The sequence below is a fragment of the Pagrus major genome, chromosome 20 (genome assembly GCF_040436345.1).
Source record: "Pagrus major chromosome 20, Pma_NU_1.0".
In the NCBI taxonomy this organism is placed as follows: domain Eukaryota; kingdom Metazoa; phylum Chordata; class Actinopteri; order Spariformes; family Sparidae; genus Pagrus; species Pagrus major.
In genome coordinates, this window is record NC_133234.1 from 27,054,062 (window position 1) to 27,073,808 (window position 19,747).

General features: G+C 39.8%; 2 protein-coding genes across 2 annotated transcripts in view; one reads left to right on the top strand and one right to left on the bottom strand.

Moving 5' to 3' along the window:
* Nucleotides 1–11,661, top strand: part of arg1 (arginase 1) — a 12,613-nt gene extending 952 nt beyond the window's left edge. Inside the window, exons 3-8 of the mRNA XM_073489552.1 lie at nucleotides 2,015–2,189; nucleotides 8,232–8,391; nucleotides 8,468–8,562; nucleotides 9,212–9,316; nucleotides 10,974–11,110; nucleotides 11,324–11,661. Of these exons, the coding sequence (XP_073345653.1) occupies nucleotides 2,015–2,189; nucleotides 8,232–8,391; nucleotides 8,468–8,562; nucleotides 9,212–9,316; nucleotides 10,974–11,110; nucleotides 11,324–11,487 (836 nt within the window). The 3' untranslated portion in view covers nucleotides 11,488–11,661. The remainder of the gene's footprint in view (nucleotides 1–2,014; nucleotides 2,190–8,231; nucleotides 8,392–8,467; nucleotides 8,563–9,211; nucleotides 9,317–10,973; nucleotides 11,111–11,323) is intronic.
* Nucleotides 11,662–12,036: 375 nt separating this feature from the next.
* On the bottom strand, nucleotides 12,037–15,052 carry LOC141016058 (microfibril-associated glycoprotein 4-like). The gene is made up of 3 exons (XM_073490310.1): nucleotides 14,929–15,052; nucleotides 14,507–14,677; nucleotides 12,037–13,164 (listed from the first exon to the last, which is right to left on the bottom strand). Exons 1-3 carry the CDS (start codon nucleotides 15,008–15,010, stop codon nucleotides 12,911–12,913), a joined length of 507 nt encoding a protein of 168 aa, XP_073346411.1. The 5' UTR covers nucleotides 15,011–15,052; the 3' UTR covers nucleotides 12,037–12,910.
* Nucleotides 15,053–19,747: the final 4,695 nt, after the last annotated feature.

Consider the following 19,747-nt stretch of genomic DNA (forward strand, 5'->3'; position numbering starts at 1 on the left):
TACAGCAGTATTTATGTAGTAAAAGTACAGCAGTATTTATGTAGTAAAAGTACAGCAGTATTCATGTAGTAAAAGTACAGCAGTATTCATGTAGTAAAAGTACAGCAGTATTTATGTAGTAAAAGTACAGCAGTATTCATGTAGTAAAAGTACAGTAGTATTCAAAAAGTACCGTGTGTGTGTGTGTGTGTGTGGATGTGTGTGTGTGTGTGTGTGTGTGGATGTGTGTGTGTGTGTGTATGTATGTGTGTGTGTATGTGTGTGTGTGTGTGTGGATGTGTGTGTGTGTGTGTGTGTATGTGTGTGTGTGTGTGTGTGTGTGTGTGTGTGTGTGGATGTGTGTGTGTGTGTGTATGTATGTGTGTGTGTATGTGTGTGTGTGTGTGTGGATGTGTGTGTGTGTGTGTGTGTGTGTGTGTGTGTGTGTGTGTGTGTGTGTGTGTGTGTGTGTGGTTCATGAGGCGGCAGCAGGTCGTTGTGTCTCTAAATGTTGACTTTGTGTTGCAAAATGAAAAAGATTTCGACACAGAGTGCATTCTGGGAAATCAGACTTTGTCAACTCTGAGGAGGGAGGGAAGGAGGGAAGGAAGGAAGGAGGGAAGGAAGGAGGGAAGGAAGGAGGGAAGGAAGGAGGGAAGGAGGGAGGGAGGGAAGGAAGGAGGGAAGGAAGGAGGGAAGGAGGGAAGGAGGGAAGGAAGGAGGGAAGGAAGGAGGGAAGGAGGGAAGGAGGGAAGGAAGGAGGGAAGGAGGGAAGGAGGGAAGGAAGGAGGGAAGGAAGGAGGGAAGGAGGGAAGGAGGGAAGGAAGGAGGGAAGGAGGGAGGGAGGGAAGGAAGGAGGGAAGGAAGGAGGGAAGGAGGGAAGGAGGGAAGGAAGGAGGGAAGGAAGGAGGGAAGGAGGGAAGGAGGGAAGGATGGATGGAAGGAAGGAAGGAAGGAGGGAAGGAGGGAAGGAAGGAGGGAAGGAAGGAGGGAAGGAGGGAAGGAAGGAAGGAGGGAAGGAAGGAGGGAAGGAGGGAGGGAGGGAAGGAAGGAGGGAAGGAAGGAGGGAAGGAGGGAAGGAGGGAAGGATGGATGGAAGGAAGGAGGGAAGGAAGGAAGGAGGGAAGGATGGATGGAAGGAAGGAGGGAAGGAAGGAGGGAAGGAAGGAGGGAAGGAAGGAGGGAGGGAAGGAAGGAGGGAAGGAAGGAGGGAAGGAAGGAGGGAAGGAGGGAAGGAAGGAGGGAAGGAGGGAAGGAAGGAAGGAGGGAAGGAAGGAGGGAAGGAGGGAGGGAGGGAAGGAAGGAGGGAAGGAAGGAGGGAAGGAGGGAAGGATGGATGGAAGGAAGGAGGGAAGGAAGGAAGGAGGGAAGGATGGATGGAAGGAAGGAGGGAAGGAAGGAGGGAAGGAAGGAGGGAAGGAAGGAAGGAGGGAAGGAAGGAGGGAAGGAGGGAAGGATGGATGGAAGGAAGGAGGGAAGGAAGGAGGGAAGGAAGGAGGGAAGGAGGGAAGGAGGGAAGGATGGATGGAAGGAAGGAAGGAAGGAGGGAAGGAGGGAAGGAAGGAAGGAGGGAAGGAGGGAGGGAAGGAGGGAAGGAAGGAAGGAGGGAAGGATGGATGGAAGGAAGGAGGGAAGGAAGGAGGGAAGGAAGGAGGGAAGGATGGAAGGAAGGAAGGAGGGAAGGAGGGAAGGAGGGAAGGAAGGAGGGAAGGAAGGAGGGAAGGATGGAGGGAAGGATGGAAGGAAGGAAGGAGGGAAGGAGGGAAGGAGGGAAGGAAGGAGGGAAGGAAGGAGGGAAGGAAGGAGGGAAGGAGGGAAGGAAGGAAGGAGGAAAGGAAGGAGGGAAGGAGGGAAGGAAGGAAAGATGGAAGGAAGGAAGGAGGGAAGGAGGGAAGGAGGGAAGGAAGGAAAGATGGAAGGAAGGAAGGAGGGAAGGAGGGAAGGAAGGGGGGAAGGAGGGAAGGAAGGAGGGAAGGAGGGAAGGAGGGAAGGAGGGAAGGATCCTCTGGCTCAGAGATGTCTGCTGTGTCTCCAGGCTGTGCAGTGAAGGATTATGGGAACCTGACGTTTGAGGAAGTGGCGGACGACGAGCCGGTGGGTCGGGTGAAGCGAGCGCGGGCGGTGGGCAGCGCCAACCAGAGGCTGTCGGAGGCGGTGCAGGCTGTGAAGGAGGACGGACACACGTCAGTGATGCTGGGAGGAGACCACAGGTGAGGCTGTGTGGAATGTAATGGAGTAAAAGTAACAGAGCATGGAAATACTCAAGTACAAGTACCTCAAATTTGTACTTAAGTACTGTACTTGAAAACCTACTTAGTTACATTCCATTACTTTTAGTGAATGTATGAAAAATAACAACCAGGGTTGTAAAAAGTACGAAAAGTCTCGAGTAAAAGTAAAGGTATGATGTTAAAATGTTACTTTGGTAAAAGTGAAAGTCCCCCATGTGAATAGTACTCAAGTAAAAGTCTTAAAGTATCTGATATTAAATGTACTTAATTATCAAAAGTAAAAATAAAGTAACTGATCCATATATTTACATGTATGGAAGTTTTTTAAAAATGGTATTGATGCTAGAATAAATACATTTATAAACGTGCTACTTTGCTACAAAGTAACTAGTAACTAAAGTGATCAAATAAATGTATTGGAGTAAAAAGTACAATATTTGCCTCCAAAATGTAATGGAGTGGAAGTTTAAAGTAGCAGAAAATGGAAATACTCTAGTAAATATGTCAAACTTCAGTGAGGGAATGAAACTAATTATGTATTTTGTAACTAAAGTACAATTTTGAGAACTTTACTTGAGTATTTGCTTTTTTTTGCTGCTTCATACTTTCACTCCATTTATCTGATCACTTTAGTTACTAGTTACTTTACAGATTACATGCTGCATCAGAGCCAAAGTAGCATTTTTTTTAACTTATCAACAAAAACAAACTTTTATCAACAAATTCCAATAATTAGAATTCACATACATGTAAATATATGGATCAGTTACTTTACTTGTACTTCTGATAAATAAGTACATTTAATATCAGATACTTTGAGATTTTTACTCGAGTACTAATCATATGGGGGACTTTCACTTCTACCAAAGTAATATTGTAACACCATCTCTTTACTTTTACTCGAGTATTTTACAACGCTGGTACTAATCAGTGGTTGAAGGAACTATAGGTACATCTACTCAAGTATTTAAGTACTCAAGTACTACTTAAGTGCAATTTTGAGGTACTTCTCTGTTGACTGGGACTGTGTGTCTCTGCCTTCATGTAGTAAAGTGGTTAATATGTTGATGGTTGACTCTGGTGCCTCAGTGTGTCAATCATCCACCAGCTGCACACAGAGCAGATCAAACAGCGCGATCGATCGATCGATCGCTCGCTCGCTCAGTGCAGACAGACGTCATCAGGTCGGTTCAATGTCCAACACAAAGACACAAAGTGTTCGTGAGGAACAACTGCAGACGTTTTCTTTCATTCTGTTCAGCCTTTAAAGGGGAATTCTGTGTTTTATCTGTAGACATCATGTTGGGACTTCAGGTGAGACTCTGCAGGTGAAAACTTTTTAGTTTGAGAAAGAAGTCCTGATCTAAACAGTTTTCTCTCCTGAGAACTGCTGAGAGAAAAAATATTCTTCATGTGTGAAACCGAGACGTTTTGGCAGGAGAACTTTTTTTTTTTGTGAGGCTGATTTTTTTCAGTGTTTTTTTTTTTTAATACTCGTTCTGACCACAAGAGGCTGCAGTGCTCCACCGCCTCATGTTCTCAACAGGACTAATGTTTTATTTCTCCATCAGTGATGTATATATACATATATATATATATATATATATATATATATATATATATATATATGTATATATATATATATATATATACATATATATATATATATATGTATATATATATATATATATATATATATATATATATATATATATATATGTATATATATATTCCTCCTTTTTTTACTTGGTTTCACACAAAAGTTTTTTCCCCTAAAAGAGTTTTCTTACTCGATCTTTCACTTGAAATTGTTTTTTTCCCTGAATTTTTTTTATTTTTTACATTTGATCTGACACATGACATTTTTTTTCTCCTGAAAGTTTTTATTTTTCCAGTTTCACAAACAAGACAAACATATATATATATTTATTTTTCCTGAATTTTCTTTTTACTTGTGCAAATTTTTTTTGTTTTTTTAACTTAACACAAAAGTTTTTTCTCCTAAAAACACTTTTTTTTAACTCGATCTTTCACATGAAATTTTTTTTCTCCTGAAAGTTTTTATTTTTCCAGTTTCACACATTAAAACAACAATTTCTTCAGAAAAACAAAACTCCCTGGAAAAAAATATTTTTTTCACTTAGTTTCACAAATGGAAAAAAAAGTCTCTAGAAATAAAGTTTTTCCCTGAGAGAAACAAATTCTATCAGTTTCCCACGTGAAAAAAAAGGTTTTCTCCTGTATGAAGGTAGATTTGTGTCTTTATTATTCAATCAAAAAAAGGTTGCTTCAATCAAAAAATATATTTTCAATCAAAGAAAAAAAGTGTTTGAATGCAAAAATATATTTGAGACTCAAAAAAATGCATTTGAACACTATTTTTTTTTTTGCTTGAAAATGTTTTTTTTGATAGAAGTGAAGGTTTTTTTGTTTGAAGCAACTTTTTTGATTGAAGTATTGTTGTTTTGTGTTTGGACCATATTATGGGTAGGACATTTGTGTCTTTATAATTCAATCAAAAAAGAAGTTGCTTCAAACAAACAAAAAATATTTTCAATAAAAAAATCACTTCACTCAAAAAATAAACCTTTTCAATCATAGAAAAAATGTTTTTGAATGCAAAAAAATATTTGAGACTCAAAAAATTCCACTTGAACACTTTTTTTTGATTGAAAATGTTTTCTTTGATTGAAGTAATCTTTTTTGTGTTTGGACCATGTTGTGGGACATTTGTGTCTTAATTATTCAATCCCAAAAAAGTTGCTTCAATCAAATAAAATATATTTTCAATCAAAGAAAAAACTGTTTAAATGCAAAAAAAAAAAAATCATTTGAAGTGGGTTTTTTTTTTAATTGAACTTTCTCTTTTTTTTGAATGAAGTGAAAAAAGTTTTGAAATCGTTTTTTTTTTTTTAATCATTTTGACACAAACGTACCGCAGTGGGCGGGTGCTTCCCCATTGCCCACCTGTTTACTGAACATATGAGGAGTAGTTAACGTTTATAATCATCAGAGGACGTTACAGACGTTGTTTGTGGTTCCTGTCTGTTTCCTGAATATATTCGTACGTGTGTGAATGTGTAAATGAGACATTAACTTATAGCACTTTGTAGAAGGAGCTTTGTAAAGTTCACTCCATTCACTTGTATTAGTTCACAGGGCAGAGCTGCCTCCTCCAATATGGCGGCGACGTCGACGTATCGCAGCAGCGGAACAACCCGCTCAATGAGGCGTCTCTGTGTATGTGTCTGTGGTTTTATCTACTAACCACCATAGACATATATACAACAACTCCACCACTGCTTCCTGGCTGCTGGAGACCATGACTTGCTTGTCAGAAAGACGTCGTTGGTGTAGACACTTGTCACTCAAACATGTCTGACCAATGGGGAAGCACCCGCCCACTGCGGTACGTTTGTGTCAAAATGATTTAAACAAAAAAAAAAAACGATTTCAAAACTTTTTTCACTTCATTCAAAAAAAGAGAAAGTTCAATTAAAAAAAAAACACTTCAAATGATTTTTTTTTTTTGCATTTAAACAGTTTTTTCTTTGATTGAAAATATTATTTTTTTGATTGAAGCAACTTTTTTGGGATTGAATTATTAAGACACAAATGTCCCACAACATGGTCCAAACACAAAAAAGATTACTTCAATCAAAGAAAACATTTTCAATCAAAAAAAAGTGTTCAAGTGCAATTTTTTGAGTCTCAAATATTTTTTTGCATTCAAAAATTTTTTTTCTATGATTGAAAAGGTTTATTTTTTGATTGAAGTGTTTTTTTATTGAAAATATTTTTTGTTTGTTTGAAGCAACTTCTTTTTTGATTGAATTATAAAGACACAAATGTCCTACCCATAATATGGCCCAAACACAAAACAACAATACTTCAATCAAAAAAGTTGCTTCAAACAAAAAAACCTTCACTTCTATCAAAAAAAAAATTTCAAGCAAAAAAAAATAGTGTTCAAATGCATTTTTTTGAGTCTCAAATATATTTTTGCATTCAAACACTTTTTTTCTTTGATTGAAACAGGTTTTTTTGATTGAAAATATATTTTTTGATTGAAGCAACCTTTTTTTTGATTGAATAATAAAGACACAAATCTACCTTCATACTCCTGAAAGTAAAATAATTCACTCGATCATTTCACACATCTGTTTTTCTTCTGAAATATTTTGAAAAGAAATCCTTGAAAAACTTTTTTCAAATTTCTCCTGAAAATTATAATTTTTTCACTCAGTTTCACGCATGAAAAATTGTGTTTCACCTGAAAAACTGTTTTTTAACTTGGTTTTACACAAAAGTTTTTTCTCCTAAAAACACTTTTTTTTAACTCGATCTTTCACATGAAATTTTTTTTCTCCTGAAAGTATTTATTTTTCCTGTTTCACACATTAAAACAACTATTTCTTCAGAAAAACAAAACTCCCTGGAAAAAAGTTTTTCACTCAGTTTGACACATAAAATGTTTTTTCTCCTGAAATTTGTTTTATTTTCGCTCAATCTTATTCATTACATTCTTGTCTCTCCTTTTCTCACTCAGTTTGACACATAGAAGAAAAACTTCTCTCCAGAATCTTCTTACTCCTAAAATAAAAAAATCTCCCCTGAAAAAAAAACTGCTGCTCACATAGAGAAAATGTTTTTCTCCTGGAAAAATATTTTTTCAATAATGATTCACTCGATCATTTCAAGGCTCTAGAAATTAAGTTTTTCCCTGAGAGAAACAAATTCTATTTTTTCACACGTGAAAAAAAAGGTTTTCTCCTGAAAGTAAAATAATTCACTCGATCATTTCACACATCTGTTTTTCTTCTGAAATTCTTTTATTAAAAACATTTTCTCATATTTTTTCCTTTTCCTGTTTCACACACAGAAAAAACATCCTTCAGAAAAATTCTATTCGCTGGGGAAACATTTTCAAATTTCTCCTGGATTTTCAATTTTTTTTTTAACTCAGTTTCACAGTTTCTTTTTATACTTGGTTTCACCAAAAAAAAATATTACTCGATCATGAATTTTTTATGTTTCCACTCGACACAAAAACATTTTCTCAAGATTTTTTTCTTCTGAAAAAAAAAAATCACTCGGCCTCACTTCGGATTTCTCATGGAAAAAAACACATTTTTCTTACACATGAAATTTTTGTTTCCCTTAAAAATGTCTTTATTCACTCAGTTTCACACATCGAAGACAAACACTTTCTCCAGAGATTTTTTATTTTTCCTGAATTTTTTGTTTACTCGTGAAAAAGTTTTGTTTTGTTTTTTCACTTGGTTTCACAAACACGTTTTTTCTCCTGAAAAAATATTTTTTTTCTCGATTTTTTATGTACAATTTTTTTTCCTGAATTTTTTTATTTCTCTCATTTTCACACATGAACAAAAGTTTTTCTCCTGATAATAAATCGAATAAAAACAAAAAACACATTTTTCTTACACATGAAATTTTTGTTTCCTCTTAAAAATGTCTTTTTTTTCACTCAGTTTCACACGCGGAAAATAAAACATTTCTCCAGAAATAAATCTTCTGGTGAAAATTATTTTTTTATTTCTCCTGAATTTGCTTTTTGTTTGACTTTGTTTTTTTTTATGCAGTTTCACATGTGGGAAACAAAAATACGTTCTCCAGAAAAAAAAAAATTAAAAATTCCCTAGTGGAAAAAAATCAGTTAAATAACAAATAAATATGTTCACTGCATCAGTGAAATACAGTGTTGATAAAAAATATTTAGAAACAATGGAAGGCACACGGCAGGTCCTGCATTCAAAGTCTCACCCAGAGCAGCATTATTCATTCTTTTATTTTAAAAACAGATTCTGATTTTTGTAATCAGAATTTGTTTTTTCACTTGAAACTCATATTTTTTTTCATTCATTTTTTTTTGTTTTTCCACTCCACTTTTTTTTCCACTTTACTTCTGTAAAGTGAATTTATTACATAAATGTAGTGAAGCACAAGAAAAACATTTGAGGTATGAAATCAAGTCTCTGCTCTCTGGTTTGTCTTCATCAGTCTGGCCATCGGCTCCATCCACGGTCACTCTGCGGCGGTCGGGGAGCTGAGCGTCGTGTGGGTCGACGCCCACGCAGACATCAACACGCCGCTGACCTCATCCACCGGAAACATCCACGGACAGCCCCTGTCTTACCTCCTCCACGAGCTGCACGCAAAGGTCTGCTGAAGCTCATCAGCAGCATCAGTTTGTTCGGACAGGCTGAATATTCAGATCGTGTTCTTTATGTCGACAGGTTCCCGTCCTGCCGAACTTCTCGTGGATCAAACCGTGTGTGTCGGCCAAAGATCTCGTCTACATCGGTCTGAGGGACGTGGACCCAGGAGAGCAGTAGGTTTCTGATTCACGTGTCATCACACAGGTTTCACGTGTCATCACACAGGTTTCACGTGTCATCACACAGGTTTCACATGTCATCCCTCAGGTTTCACGTGTCATCACACAGGTTTCACGTGTCATCCCTCAGGTTTCACGTGTCATCACACAGGTTTCACGTGTCATCACACAGGTTTCACATGTCATCCCTCAGGTTTTGCTACGTTTTTTGTAAATTAAATTAAAAAGGATCTTTATTATTAAGTTCAGTTAAAACTATCAAAATACAGCAGAATTTCCAAAGTAGCATACTTCAACAGTTTTGTGTTTTTGTTTCAGCCCGCTAGCATCATGCATAACATACATTAGTTAGGAGTTTAACTCAAACTCTGATGGTGGAGTAGAAACCGGAGGTAAAATAAAAACACAACAAACGTGACTGCAAACAGGAGCTGAGAGGTGCTGAGCAGGAGGAGAACTGTTTCTGATACTGAAGTTGGTTTCTGTTTTCACGTCAGTCATAACGGTGGTTTTATGTTTCAGTCTGGATTAAAGTGGAGTTAGCACTGAGTCACATTCTGACTAATAAACACTTATTCAAGATGATATCTGGCGTTTTTGTAATAAAATAATAACTTGGAGACTTTTTCTTTTATCTGGACAGTTACATCCTGAAGCTCCTGGGTGTGAAGGTGTTCTCCATGTCAGAGGTGGATAAACTGGGTGTAGCCAGAGTCATGGAGGAGACCTGCGACTACCTCTCTGCCAAGTGAGCTCCACCTCCACCTGTTTAATCTTTACCTCTTTCCAACTTTGAAAACGTGAAAAAAGAAACGCGAGAATTTTTTTTTGTGTGAAATGTAGTGAAACAAAGAGTTTCTCAGGAGATTATTTCCCCCATGAGAATTTGTTTTCTTTAGAAAAAGCCTTTGAAAAAAAAATATCTGTCTAAAACTTTTTTTCAGTTCCAACAATCAATTTTTTTCTCCTGTGGAAAAAAATTCTCCTGAATTTTTTTTTTTTTTTTTTTGTCAGAAGAAAGATTTAAAAAAGAAAGAAAAGTTTTTAGAAGATGTCCTGTGAGAAATGACTTTATTTTATTTTACTTTTTTTATTATTATTATTTCTTGTGGTCAAACTTAGTATTACAAAACCCCAAAAAAATATCTGTCTAAAACTTTTTTTCAGTTCCAACAATCAAATTTTTTTTCTCCTGTGGAAAAAAATGTCTCCTGGAATTAATATTTTTTGTCATAAGATTTAAAAAAAAGAAAAGTCACTCAGTTTCAAACACGCACATTGTTCTTCAGCTGTGAAAACATGTGGGAAACAGATCAAGAAAAAAAAAGTTTCATTGTGTGAAACCAAGCGAAAAAAAAAAAAGCTAAAAAATAAATGTGAAAATGTTTTCGTTCTTTCCTGGTGATCGATTTTCTAATTCTGATCTGAATTATGTTCCCTCCTGTGTTTATGACTCAGGAACTGGTTTCCATCTTTGAAAATGTGAAAAAACAAATTCGAGAACATTTTTTTGTGTGAAAAGTAGTGAAACAAAAAGTTTCTCAGGAGATTATTTTTCCCCATGAGAAAATATTTTTCTTTAAAAACAGCCTTTGAAAAAAAAATTGTCTGGCTAAAACTTTTTTTCACTTTTTTATTTGTCTGGAGAAAAAAAATATTCACTCAGTTTCAAACATGCACATTTTTTTTACCTGTGAAAACGTGAAACATTTTTCAGGACAAAAAAGTGAAAAAAAGAAATTTTCTCGTGAAAATGTTTTTCTTTCTTTCCTGGTGAGCAATTTTCTAATTCTGATCTAAATTATTTTTCTCATTTGTTTCATTTGTTTATGTTCCTAAACCTTTTTTTCATCTGTGAAAATGTGAAAAAGAAAAATTCAGGAGAAAAATGTTTGGTTTTTTTTACTGTTTGAAACTGAGGTTTTTTTTCCCCACTTGGTTTCACATTTCGTCACTTGGTTTTGCAAATTAAAATTAAAATTAAAAAAATTCATGTGTTCTCACGGATGGAGAAAAAACTAAGGAAGACAGATTATGCTGGCAACATTTTTTTCCCACAAGTTCAAAAGTCATAAACACAGGAGAGAAAATAATTTAGATCAGACTTAGAAAATGAATCACCAGAAAAAAAAATGTCTTCACTCGTCCCTCAGGGCTTCTGTAAATATTGTGCAAAACCAAACGTATGATTAGAGAATATAGTGAAAATATAAGCATTCAAATAAAAATGAAAGGGCTTTTTGTCGGCGTTGTCTCAACAGACAAACTGAAAAACAATTCAGAAAAATGTAAATTTGAAATATCTACAACTAAAAAGTGGGAACACTGCTCTGATCAAAAGCTCCGGAGCAGAGTCGGCTTCACTCTGCACATCACGATAATACGATTTTTTCTTGTGTGAACAGAGTGAAGAAACCGATCCACCTGAGCTACGACATCGACGCCATCGACCCCTCTGTTACCCCAGCGACCGGGACACCTGTAGTGGGAGGACTCAACTACAGAGAGGGCGTCTACATCGCTGAACACCTGCGTCAGACAGGTACGACTCAAAAGTCCAACAACACACACTGAAAACAGTGATCTGCTGTTTTCACAAACCTTTCAAACAAATGAGATCAAACATGTTAATGAGAGCCATGCTAGCTGTTTCCCCCTGCCTCAAGTCTTTATGCTAAGCTACGCTAACCAGCTGCTGGCTGGAGCTTCTTACTTGGTGCACACACTGGAGAATCATTCTGCTCTCGTCCCGCAGGACTCCTGTCAGCGGTGGACATGGTGGAGGTGAATCCTCTGAGGGGTCAGACCGAACAGGACGTCCAGTCCACAGTTAGCACGGCGGTCGACCTGCTGCTCGGCTGCTTCGGACGCCTCCGTGAGGGAAACCACCCGGCGGACTACACCCTGCCCGAGCCTTAACGAGGACGAGGCCGAGGCCGGACTCTCTGACTGCACTGATGGACACCGAATCACCTCTGATCACCAACAGCAATCACACACACTTACAATGGTTCAGTTCACAAGGCTGATGTAATTTTACATTTTAACCTTTGAATACAGTGTTAATAAAAAGAAAATCCAAGTTTATATCAACTTTAATGTCTGTCTGGGAATATTTTATGAAATGATGAGAAAACATTTGTCTGTGAAACTCTTGTTTTCATTCTGTTAACTGATAATAATAATAATGAAAATAATAATTATGATAATAATAATGATATTAATAATGTAATAATAATAATAATAAGAAGAAGAAGAATAATGATAATAATGATAATAATGGTAACAACAGTGTAACATGGTGAAACTGGGATGTTTCTGAGATGGTATCACACTGTGAAACTCTCAGCGTTACAACCCCAGTCTGAAAACTGTCTGTGTTGTGGAGCGGTTCCTTACAGAGCTGGGAGGCGTCACGGAGACACAAATAACACATTTGTGAGCACATGAAGACATCAGACCATCAGCTTTCTGCTCAGCTTCTTATTTATTGTCATCATACAGCAGGTTATGATCCACATTAAGGTTTAAACCTCCACCAAATATCAAGATAGTGCAGAGATGAACACACCGTGAGACTACACATTTATCTTTATCCATTAAATGTTTCCGGGCCGACTTTCCTGCTGGCACACATGGAGCAGCAGTCCAGCTGAAGGTTTCCCTGCTGGTGGTCAGTTCAGCAGTTCAGCCTGAAGTCCTGACACGTCGGTAATGTTTATTAATATTTGGGATGTTACATATTTGTGCGTTGAGCCTGATTCAATCAATTGTGTGCTGGTCGCAGGCCTGTAACTATGGAAGCACAGACTTACACTTTTGGCTGCACCACCAACTCCCTCATAAGCTCCAATGTTCACTTTGAGCCTACATTTCTGAAGGGAAGCAGACGGCACCAGTTTTCTAATTCGCTCATTCCCTCAATCTAATCTACAATCTACATCCAAGCGTTCAGCAGCTTCTCCCCTCGCTCATGATGAACAGTTTAGGCTGTAGCAGTTACTTAGTGCTGCAGCATTAGTATGGGAATACGCACCACGCTACATTTCTTGAGAACTGTTCTAGTTTGTCGTACACACCTCGGCCTGTCTGCAGCATTCATTCCTGCTGCTGCTGCTGCTGCTGCTGCTGCTGCTGCTGCTGCTGCTGCTGCTGCTGCTGCTGCTGCTGCGAGACACCACAGATGTGTTCACAGACATGAGCTGGTGTGCTGGTGGACTGTGCTGGGAACCAGTTTCAGGAAAATACGGCCCATTAAGAGATTACATGCTTAATGATAGAAAGAGAAAGAAATCACTAGAGATCAACTGCTGATATTCTGCTGTACGATGGTCCTGGAGATCTACTTCACAGGACGGATCTTCATGCTGATGCTCTTCAGGGAGTAGTTGTGACCCTTCCACCTGGACCAAGACACTCCAACAGCATAGAGAGTTCTATCATACCCCCAACGATAAACCCCGTTGGGATTTGTGTGGTGACATCTCCTGTACCAGAACGCTCCCAGGTATTTTCTGGCACAGTTGCGGCCCCAGGAGTCCTGGTCTTTGTCGAAGGTGGAGAACTTTTGTCCGTTGTGAATTTTCAGGGAGTTTCCTACAGAAACACATACAAGAACCACAGTGTTGGTAAATGTGTATAAACTTTAAACATCAGCGTAACTTTTAAAAACGACATGGATTCATCAGATGGACTGAAGGAACAGTTATGGTCCGGACAGCTGAAGTCCTCCTCATCAGCAGGCCAGGCAGCAGATTGGAAAAAAACAAGAGCTACTTCTGAGTCCCGAAAGTTGCGACACATGAAGGCGAGAAGTTTAAAAAACTCAGGGAGAAACAGCGGCAGACGTGGATTAAAAACCTCCGTCTGAAGTCTGAAGGAGCAGAGTCAGACAACGCTCGTGTGTGCAGTGATGAAGGCTACAATCATTTTGCTACTTAACTTTATATATCTGGCTTATTTAAGTTGTTGACTCAGCCACACACAAAATAGTTTTGAGCCTCAAGCCTGTTGAACTCCTTCATCTGGCGAGCCGTGCAGTAGGAGGTCTGCAGGACTAAGTCCTTTGATATATCAATCGCCTCCACGCCAGGCAAATCAGCCAACCCGTGGGAAAAGTCCCTGTTCTGTAAAGTGTAGGGATCATATCCAACGTGTCTGATGACTCCTGCTGTGTGCAGATCCATCCAAGGCTTCAGTGTATTCACTTTCCTCCAATCCCAACGTTTCCCAACCAGCGATTTTCACTTCCTGCCCCCCGTCTGACTTTCACGCATCATCGTGAGCACGTGACTGCAAACAAGCTATTAAAGGTGCACTCTGTAGTTTTCAGAAAGACATTTTCACATCTTCATTGGCTGATTTTTGTTCTGTCTAAACAAACTAAATAAACAAACTCTCTTTGTTTTCATGACTTTTGGAAAAAGTTGGTATTATTACCTTATTAATATTGTAAATATTACTTCTCCAAAACTACACAGTGCCCCTTTAATAGTGACGTGTAACCAATCAGACGGTGTTGTGGGCGGGACGTTGTGTGACAGGACGCTGCATCAGAGCCAAAGTAGCACATTTTCACATTCATTTATTTTATTGGCAATCTGACAGAAAAGTCACCGATACTGATAATCTGAAAATACTGAACATGGGCCTGGGTGAGCGCTCTACCTCTGCTCTGTATGCTTTGTGTTGGTGTTCACGCTGCCTGAGACGAGCTGGACCGCTAAAATAAAGGAGCCGTGCTCATCCTGCAGCCAGGCCACGGCTCTGAGCTGAGTGAGTCATCAAGGACGTCTCTGTTGAACTGATCGCTCCTCACATGCTCCTCTTTGATGGACTCAAAAATACAAAGTAATGATGACTTTTTCTTTTTTTGTTACATTTTCTAGAGTGAAGTAAATAAATGATTGAATGACAAACCTGACGTGAACTTACTGACCTGCTTTTCCTCCCCTCATGTATCCACCTACAGACAGTTTATATCCTGTACGTGGTCCTCCGACGGAGAACGTAGTGTACCGAGACCACCTTTTATTTCCTTTAAAGTCCTCCATGTCGACCAGCAGCTCAACTTTTCTGCCTTGTGTCAGGCTGTTTATGTTGTCAAGACCTGCGCGCACACACGCACGCACGCACGCACACACACACACACACACACACACACACAGTATATTATATATATATACTTATATACACAGGTACATTTAGCATTTGCACAGATGTAATTCAGTCAAACACAAAGTGACTGATCTAAAGACGTGAGGCTCATCTCTGGATTTCCTCCACAGAGTATAACGTTTGTTCTCAGGAACAGAGAGTTTCATGAGGTCTCACGATGGTGAGTTTGGGTTCATCTCTCACCGAGCCAGTGCTCTCCATCAGCGCACCCAAAGCCCGTCTTGTATTGATCCCAGCCCCTGTAGAAGTTCACCGAGCCGTCCATCCTCCTCTGGAACACCTGGAGGGACGAACACACAACACACCTGCCAGCTCAGGTTTCCACATGACAGACTTTTTACTGGTATTTGATTTATTGTGAAAGTCTAACAGGAAGTGTTTGTTCTGAAAGTCAGTATATGACTCAAAAAAACTCACCGTCCAGCCTCCTCCATGTGACTCCATGTCACAGTACACCTACACACAAACACAGTCATTCATTAGTAAAAGTCACAGCTGTTTAAACTGTATACATGAGTCTGTGTGTATTATTTCATTGGTACTGTTGGAGTCTCCTGGAGTTTTATATGTGGACCATCAGGATGTGCAGACACAGTAAAGCTAAACTACACTGCTGCTGCTTGTTTCTGTCGAACCATCTGTCAGAAGTGGTGACAGAGTTTCTATCAGAGATGCTTCACACGTCAGGAATGGAAATGAAATATCATTTCCTTAATTTCCCAGCTTGGGATCAATAAAGTATATCTATTCTATTCTATTCTATCATTTCCATTCCAATATCTTTAATTGTAGGCTCAGTCATATGAAACACAACAGACCTATAGCTTCTACAGTTTAACCTTCTGATCCAACTCGGTGACTGCCTTCAAAGGAAAACACCTTCTGGTGTGATTAAATGCAACCTGCGACCCAGAGAGGATGAAGAGTACCTGGACAGCAGAACTGGGTCCGGCAGGATAGATGGTGTACACACCACTGGGTTGTTTCTTGTCCACATGGATGACACTGCAGTCCCTCGGCTGCTTTTTAATGCAGCTGGTGAGCACTGGAGCCAGGAGGAGGACGACGACTGAGAGCAGCTGAACAGAGGAGATGTTGTCATTTGGACGAGGTTTGACTCTCACACACTGATTCAGCAGTTTGGCTTCTAGTTTCAGGGCGGTGTGGTCAAAGTCAGATATCACGAGCCTCTTCACAGTTTGATAGAATCACTTCTGTCAAATATCAGTTCACAGACTCACCTTCATCGTCAGTTTTTGCTGGAAGTAACAAACTGCTGATGTGGATCTGTCTGAGGCTCTGAAGACACAATAAGAATTAAATCAGAGAACAGATTGCGTGACTGTAGAAAGGCTTTGTCTGCGTCACTCCCCATGAAAATACAGTAAGCTCAGCACAACGGGGAGTGGGGAGTGACGGTCGGCGCTTCCCCACAAAACTGCATCAAAAGTCAGCTGGAGCAACGTTCACCATCACCGTAGATTTATGCATGAAAATAATCAAAATCTGCAACGTGACCAAAAGTTTACAACCTTCAGCTCAACTTTTTGCTAATTCGGTCGTTTTGGGTGGAAGGAAGAATCCCAAAAAGACAATAAGTTAATTTGTCTCCTGGTCGGATGCTCACCTGTCTGAACTCACCTGCAGGTTGAACTGAAGAGGCTTCACCTTCAGAGGAAACAGAGACAAACTGCTGCTTCTCCTTCAGTCTGTCACAGCCTCACGACTTCACGTCTTATATCTACAGAAGGCACCGTGACATCACAACAGGCGGATCTTTGAAAACACACTGTTCTGTTCCGTGTGGACTTAGTCTAATGTAAATCAAATGTTCTTAAGTCAACACAGCTGGATATCACTTATGTAATCATCAGACATGTAATATATTCGTACACGTTATTATCAGGAGTATTTATCTTTCACACCCTAATATTAAACTATTTGACTTCAAACAGACTTCACATTAAACTGAATGCGTTTTGTGCCGGTGGCTTTGTACGTGATGATTGTGAATTTAAGAAAGAGATTTAAGCCAAAAAGAATATTTATAGCTTCAAAAGGTTCAGTACAGCTGTTAAAAACCAGGAGTATATTAGGGTACCAGAGTACCACCAGACGTCCCTACAGTAGTGTTGCAACATTTATATTCAAGGCTCATTTAATTGTCATTTACCAACACAGGGTTGTACGATGAAATGTTAGTTGTAGTTCCACAAGAAAACTATTTTTTATGGTGGATCGTTCAAGATGAGTTCAGCAGTCTCACAGTCTGAGGAGCGAAGCTGCTCTGCAGTCTGAGGAGGAGTGAAGCTGCTCTGCAGTCTGAGGAGGAGTGAAGCTGCTCTGCAGTCTGGTGGTACGGCAGCAGATACTTCTGTATCTGTTGTCAGATGGCAGCAGGGTGAACAGACTGTGGCTGGGTGGGTGTTTTCCTTTAGTATCTTTGGGCTCTGTGTGCAGACATCTCACTTTACTGATGTCACTGATGCTCTATAGATGGTACCAGTGATGTTCTGGTGGTTTTAATGAGCCGCTGTAGAGCCTGCCTGTCCTGGGCCGTGATGAACCATGCCAGTTTGTGATGTTTCCAGTCAGGATGTTTTCTGTTGCTCCTCTGTAAAGAAATTTGGGAACGAGCACTAATGTAGAGGAAGTGTGGCCGCCATCAGAACTCCCTGGGGTGTGCTTGTGTGGAAGTCCGAGATCCAGTTGCAGAGTGTTGTACTGAGTGTTTAGTTTTACAATCAGCTTCATGGGTGAGATTGAAGTCAACAAACAGCATCCTGATGCAGCTGTTCTTATTCTCCAGGTGTGTGAAGACTGAGTGCAGGGCAGTGAATATGGCCTCCTTCAGGTCAAGGCCCCAGGAAGAGCGCCAGGCTTTAAAGCCAAATTTCATACTGGCCAAACCGGGTAACTACAACATCACATGATGCACTGCGGCCCAAAAAAGCTTTCATTGTGAAAGAAGCGGCTGTTAATCGGTGGATTCATTTTTTTGAGCCAAATGACTCGTTCTGAAGTTGAAGTTGCTTCTGAATTTGAATTTGTTTGAAGATTTATAAGCTCCTCTTCACTCTGTTAAGTCCTTCAGTCTCGTCCTAAACATTCCCTCCTATACACACAAATGTAAGAATCAGGGAATGCCGCATTCAGAGACGGCGTCTTGTTTCCATCGTTGGGTCTCATTGATTTCCATTGTTACTAAGCTTTGAATAAGATGTAGATAAGATGAGGAACATTTCAAAGTTTGAAGGGAGGTTCCCTCTGAAAGTTCAAATGAATAGATAAGAGTTCAAAATACATCAAAAGCTGAAAATGTTGTCAATGTGCTTGAAAATCTCGCAGAAAAACTACAAATATTTTGGAATACATGAAAAATATGAATGACAAAAAGTTATCGCACACCATTTATAATTGAGCTGAATATTTAAAAAAGTTGAATAATGCCTGGTCCACAGGTACACAGGTACTTTTAAAAACGCTTTTTTTTCAAATAAATTCTCTTCGACAGAAACGGTATTTGAAAAAAATCCCTGTCGACGTGAAAACACAAATGCTGGCCAAAGCGAAGGTGCAGGGACGCCATGGGCTCGGTGAAACCCTGCTGTCACGTTACTCTCTCGCTCGTGCACATTAGACTCCTTGGTCCGAGGTTCAAGACGGGTCGGGTGGGTTGCCGACATCGCTGCAGATCCCTGGCGCCTTTTTCTTGGGCAGGTACTCACCCTGGAGACAGTGGGGCTGGGAGCGAGGGGGCCCCTTTGCGTCAGGGGTCTGCATTTGAAAAAAGGCTAACTTGCGGTTAGCTTGCTCACTACTTGGACAATAACTACACACAGTTCATTCAGCAGATGTAAAACCCTGATTCCAACAGAAGTTGTGTAAAACATTAATGTGATCATTGTCTCATTCTCTCTGACATATACTCAACTGAATACAGCACAAAGACCGGGGATGGGAATCCATTCCATTTTGTTGATATCAGTGCAATTATTGATTCCCTTATTCATTCCTGATCAGTTTTCCGTGTAGAAAAAATGAGGCCTACACAGGTTTGTCAGTGTCAACTCAACTGTTTCATCATCTCTGAACACAGTGTGGACACAGCAGACAAAAGGCATGCATGTGACCCGGGTGTGCAAATACTCCCCCGTTTAAACTGTTTCATTTGGAACTGGTTCTCCGTTAAATAAAACTATGAAATGACAGAATATTTGTACAATTTCATTGATGTTTTCTTTGTGGTGCTGAACCTGCTTGTGTGGAGTCAATGTTAATCTAACAGGACGTTTACTCTCTGTAACAGACGTGTCGCTCGGTCAGGAAGCCTCAGCACTGCAGTATTCAGAGTCTAAAACATGGCGTTCCTGGAATTAAAGCTCATGCTGGGTAGAAAGATGTTTCAGCATATTTCCGCTGTTTCCACCTTTATACTAGAACTGTTGTCACCTTTCTTCATGAAATTAAGCCGTGCTTTGGACCATGTTTCCTCTCCGCCATGACCCCTTTCTGTTGCAAGTTCATGATTGGGTATGACGGGGGCATCCTCGAAAGGGTCAGTCGTTACCAAGCAAGGGCGGGGCGCTGTTCACCACTTTGTAAATTGTATAAAGGAGATCACTACATGGACCCACAAAGACTTTGTGCAACTGATGCTGCTAAAAACAGTTTGTCTGAAAATGATTTCATTCTGTCGTACTCACGTTATATCCCGGAGAGTGAGAAGATCAGATCAGGCGGACTTTCATTGACAGGTTGGATCCTGGAGAAAGCAGCACAGGGAGATGGAGCGGGCCTGTCTCCAAGTCCACTGGCACCAGCAAATGAAGGCCTGGACTGAGGGAACGTTGGCCTCTGTAGGCTGCAGTCTGTCTTTTTCAAGACGGATAGAAGAAAAATCTTTAACATCCACAGAGATGATCCGATCTGAAGAGCATGGTTCAGAGGAACAGGGACAGAAAACACGTCCTTCTGGAAAGACATGTCTTTTGATGTCTTA

Excerpts from the sequence above, each read along its gene's own strand:
- LOC141016058 (XM_073490310.1), bottom strand. The coding sequence starts at position 15,010 with ATGGACGGCTCGGTGAACTTCTACAGGGGCTGGGATCAATACAAGACG. Across the intron at positions 14,678-14,928 it reads TGATGGAGAGCACTGGCTCG|GTCTTGACAACATAAACAGC; the intron begins GTGAGAGATGAA and ends GTGTGCGCGCAG. Across the intron at positions 13,165-14,506 it reads CATGAGGGGAGGAAAAGCAG|GAAACTCCCTGAAAATTCAC; the intron begins GTCAGTAAGTTC and ends GTGTTTCTGTAG.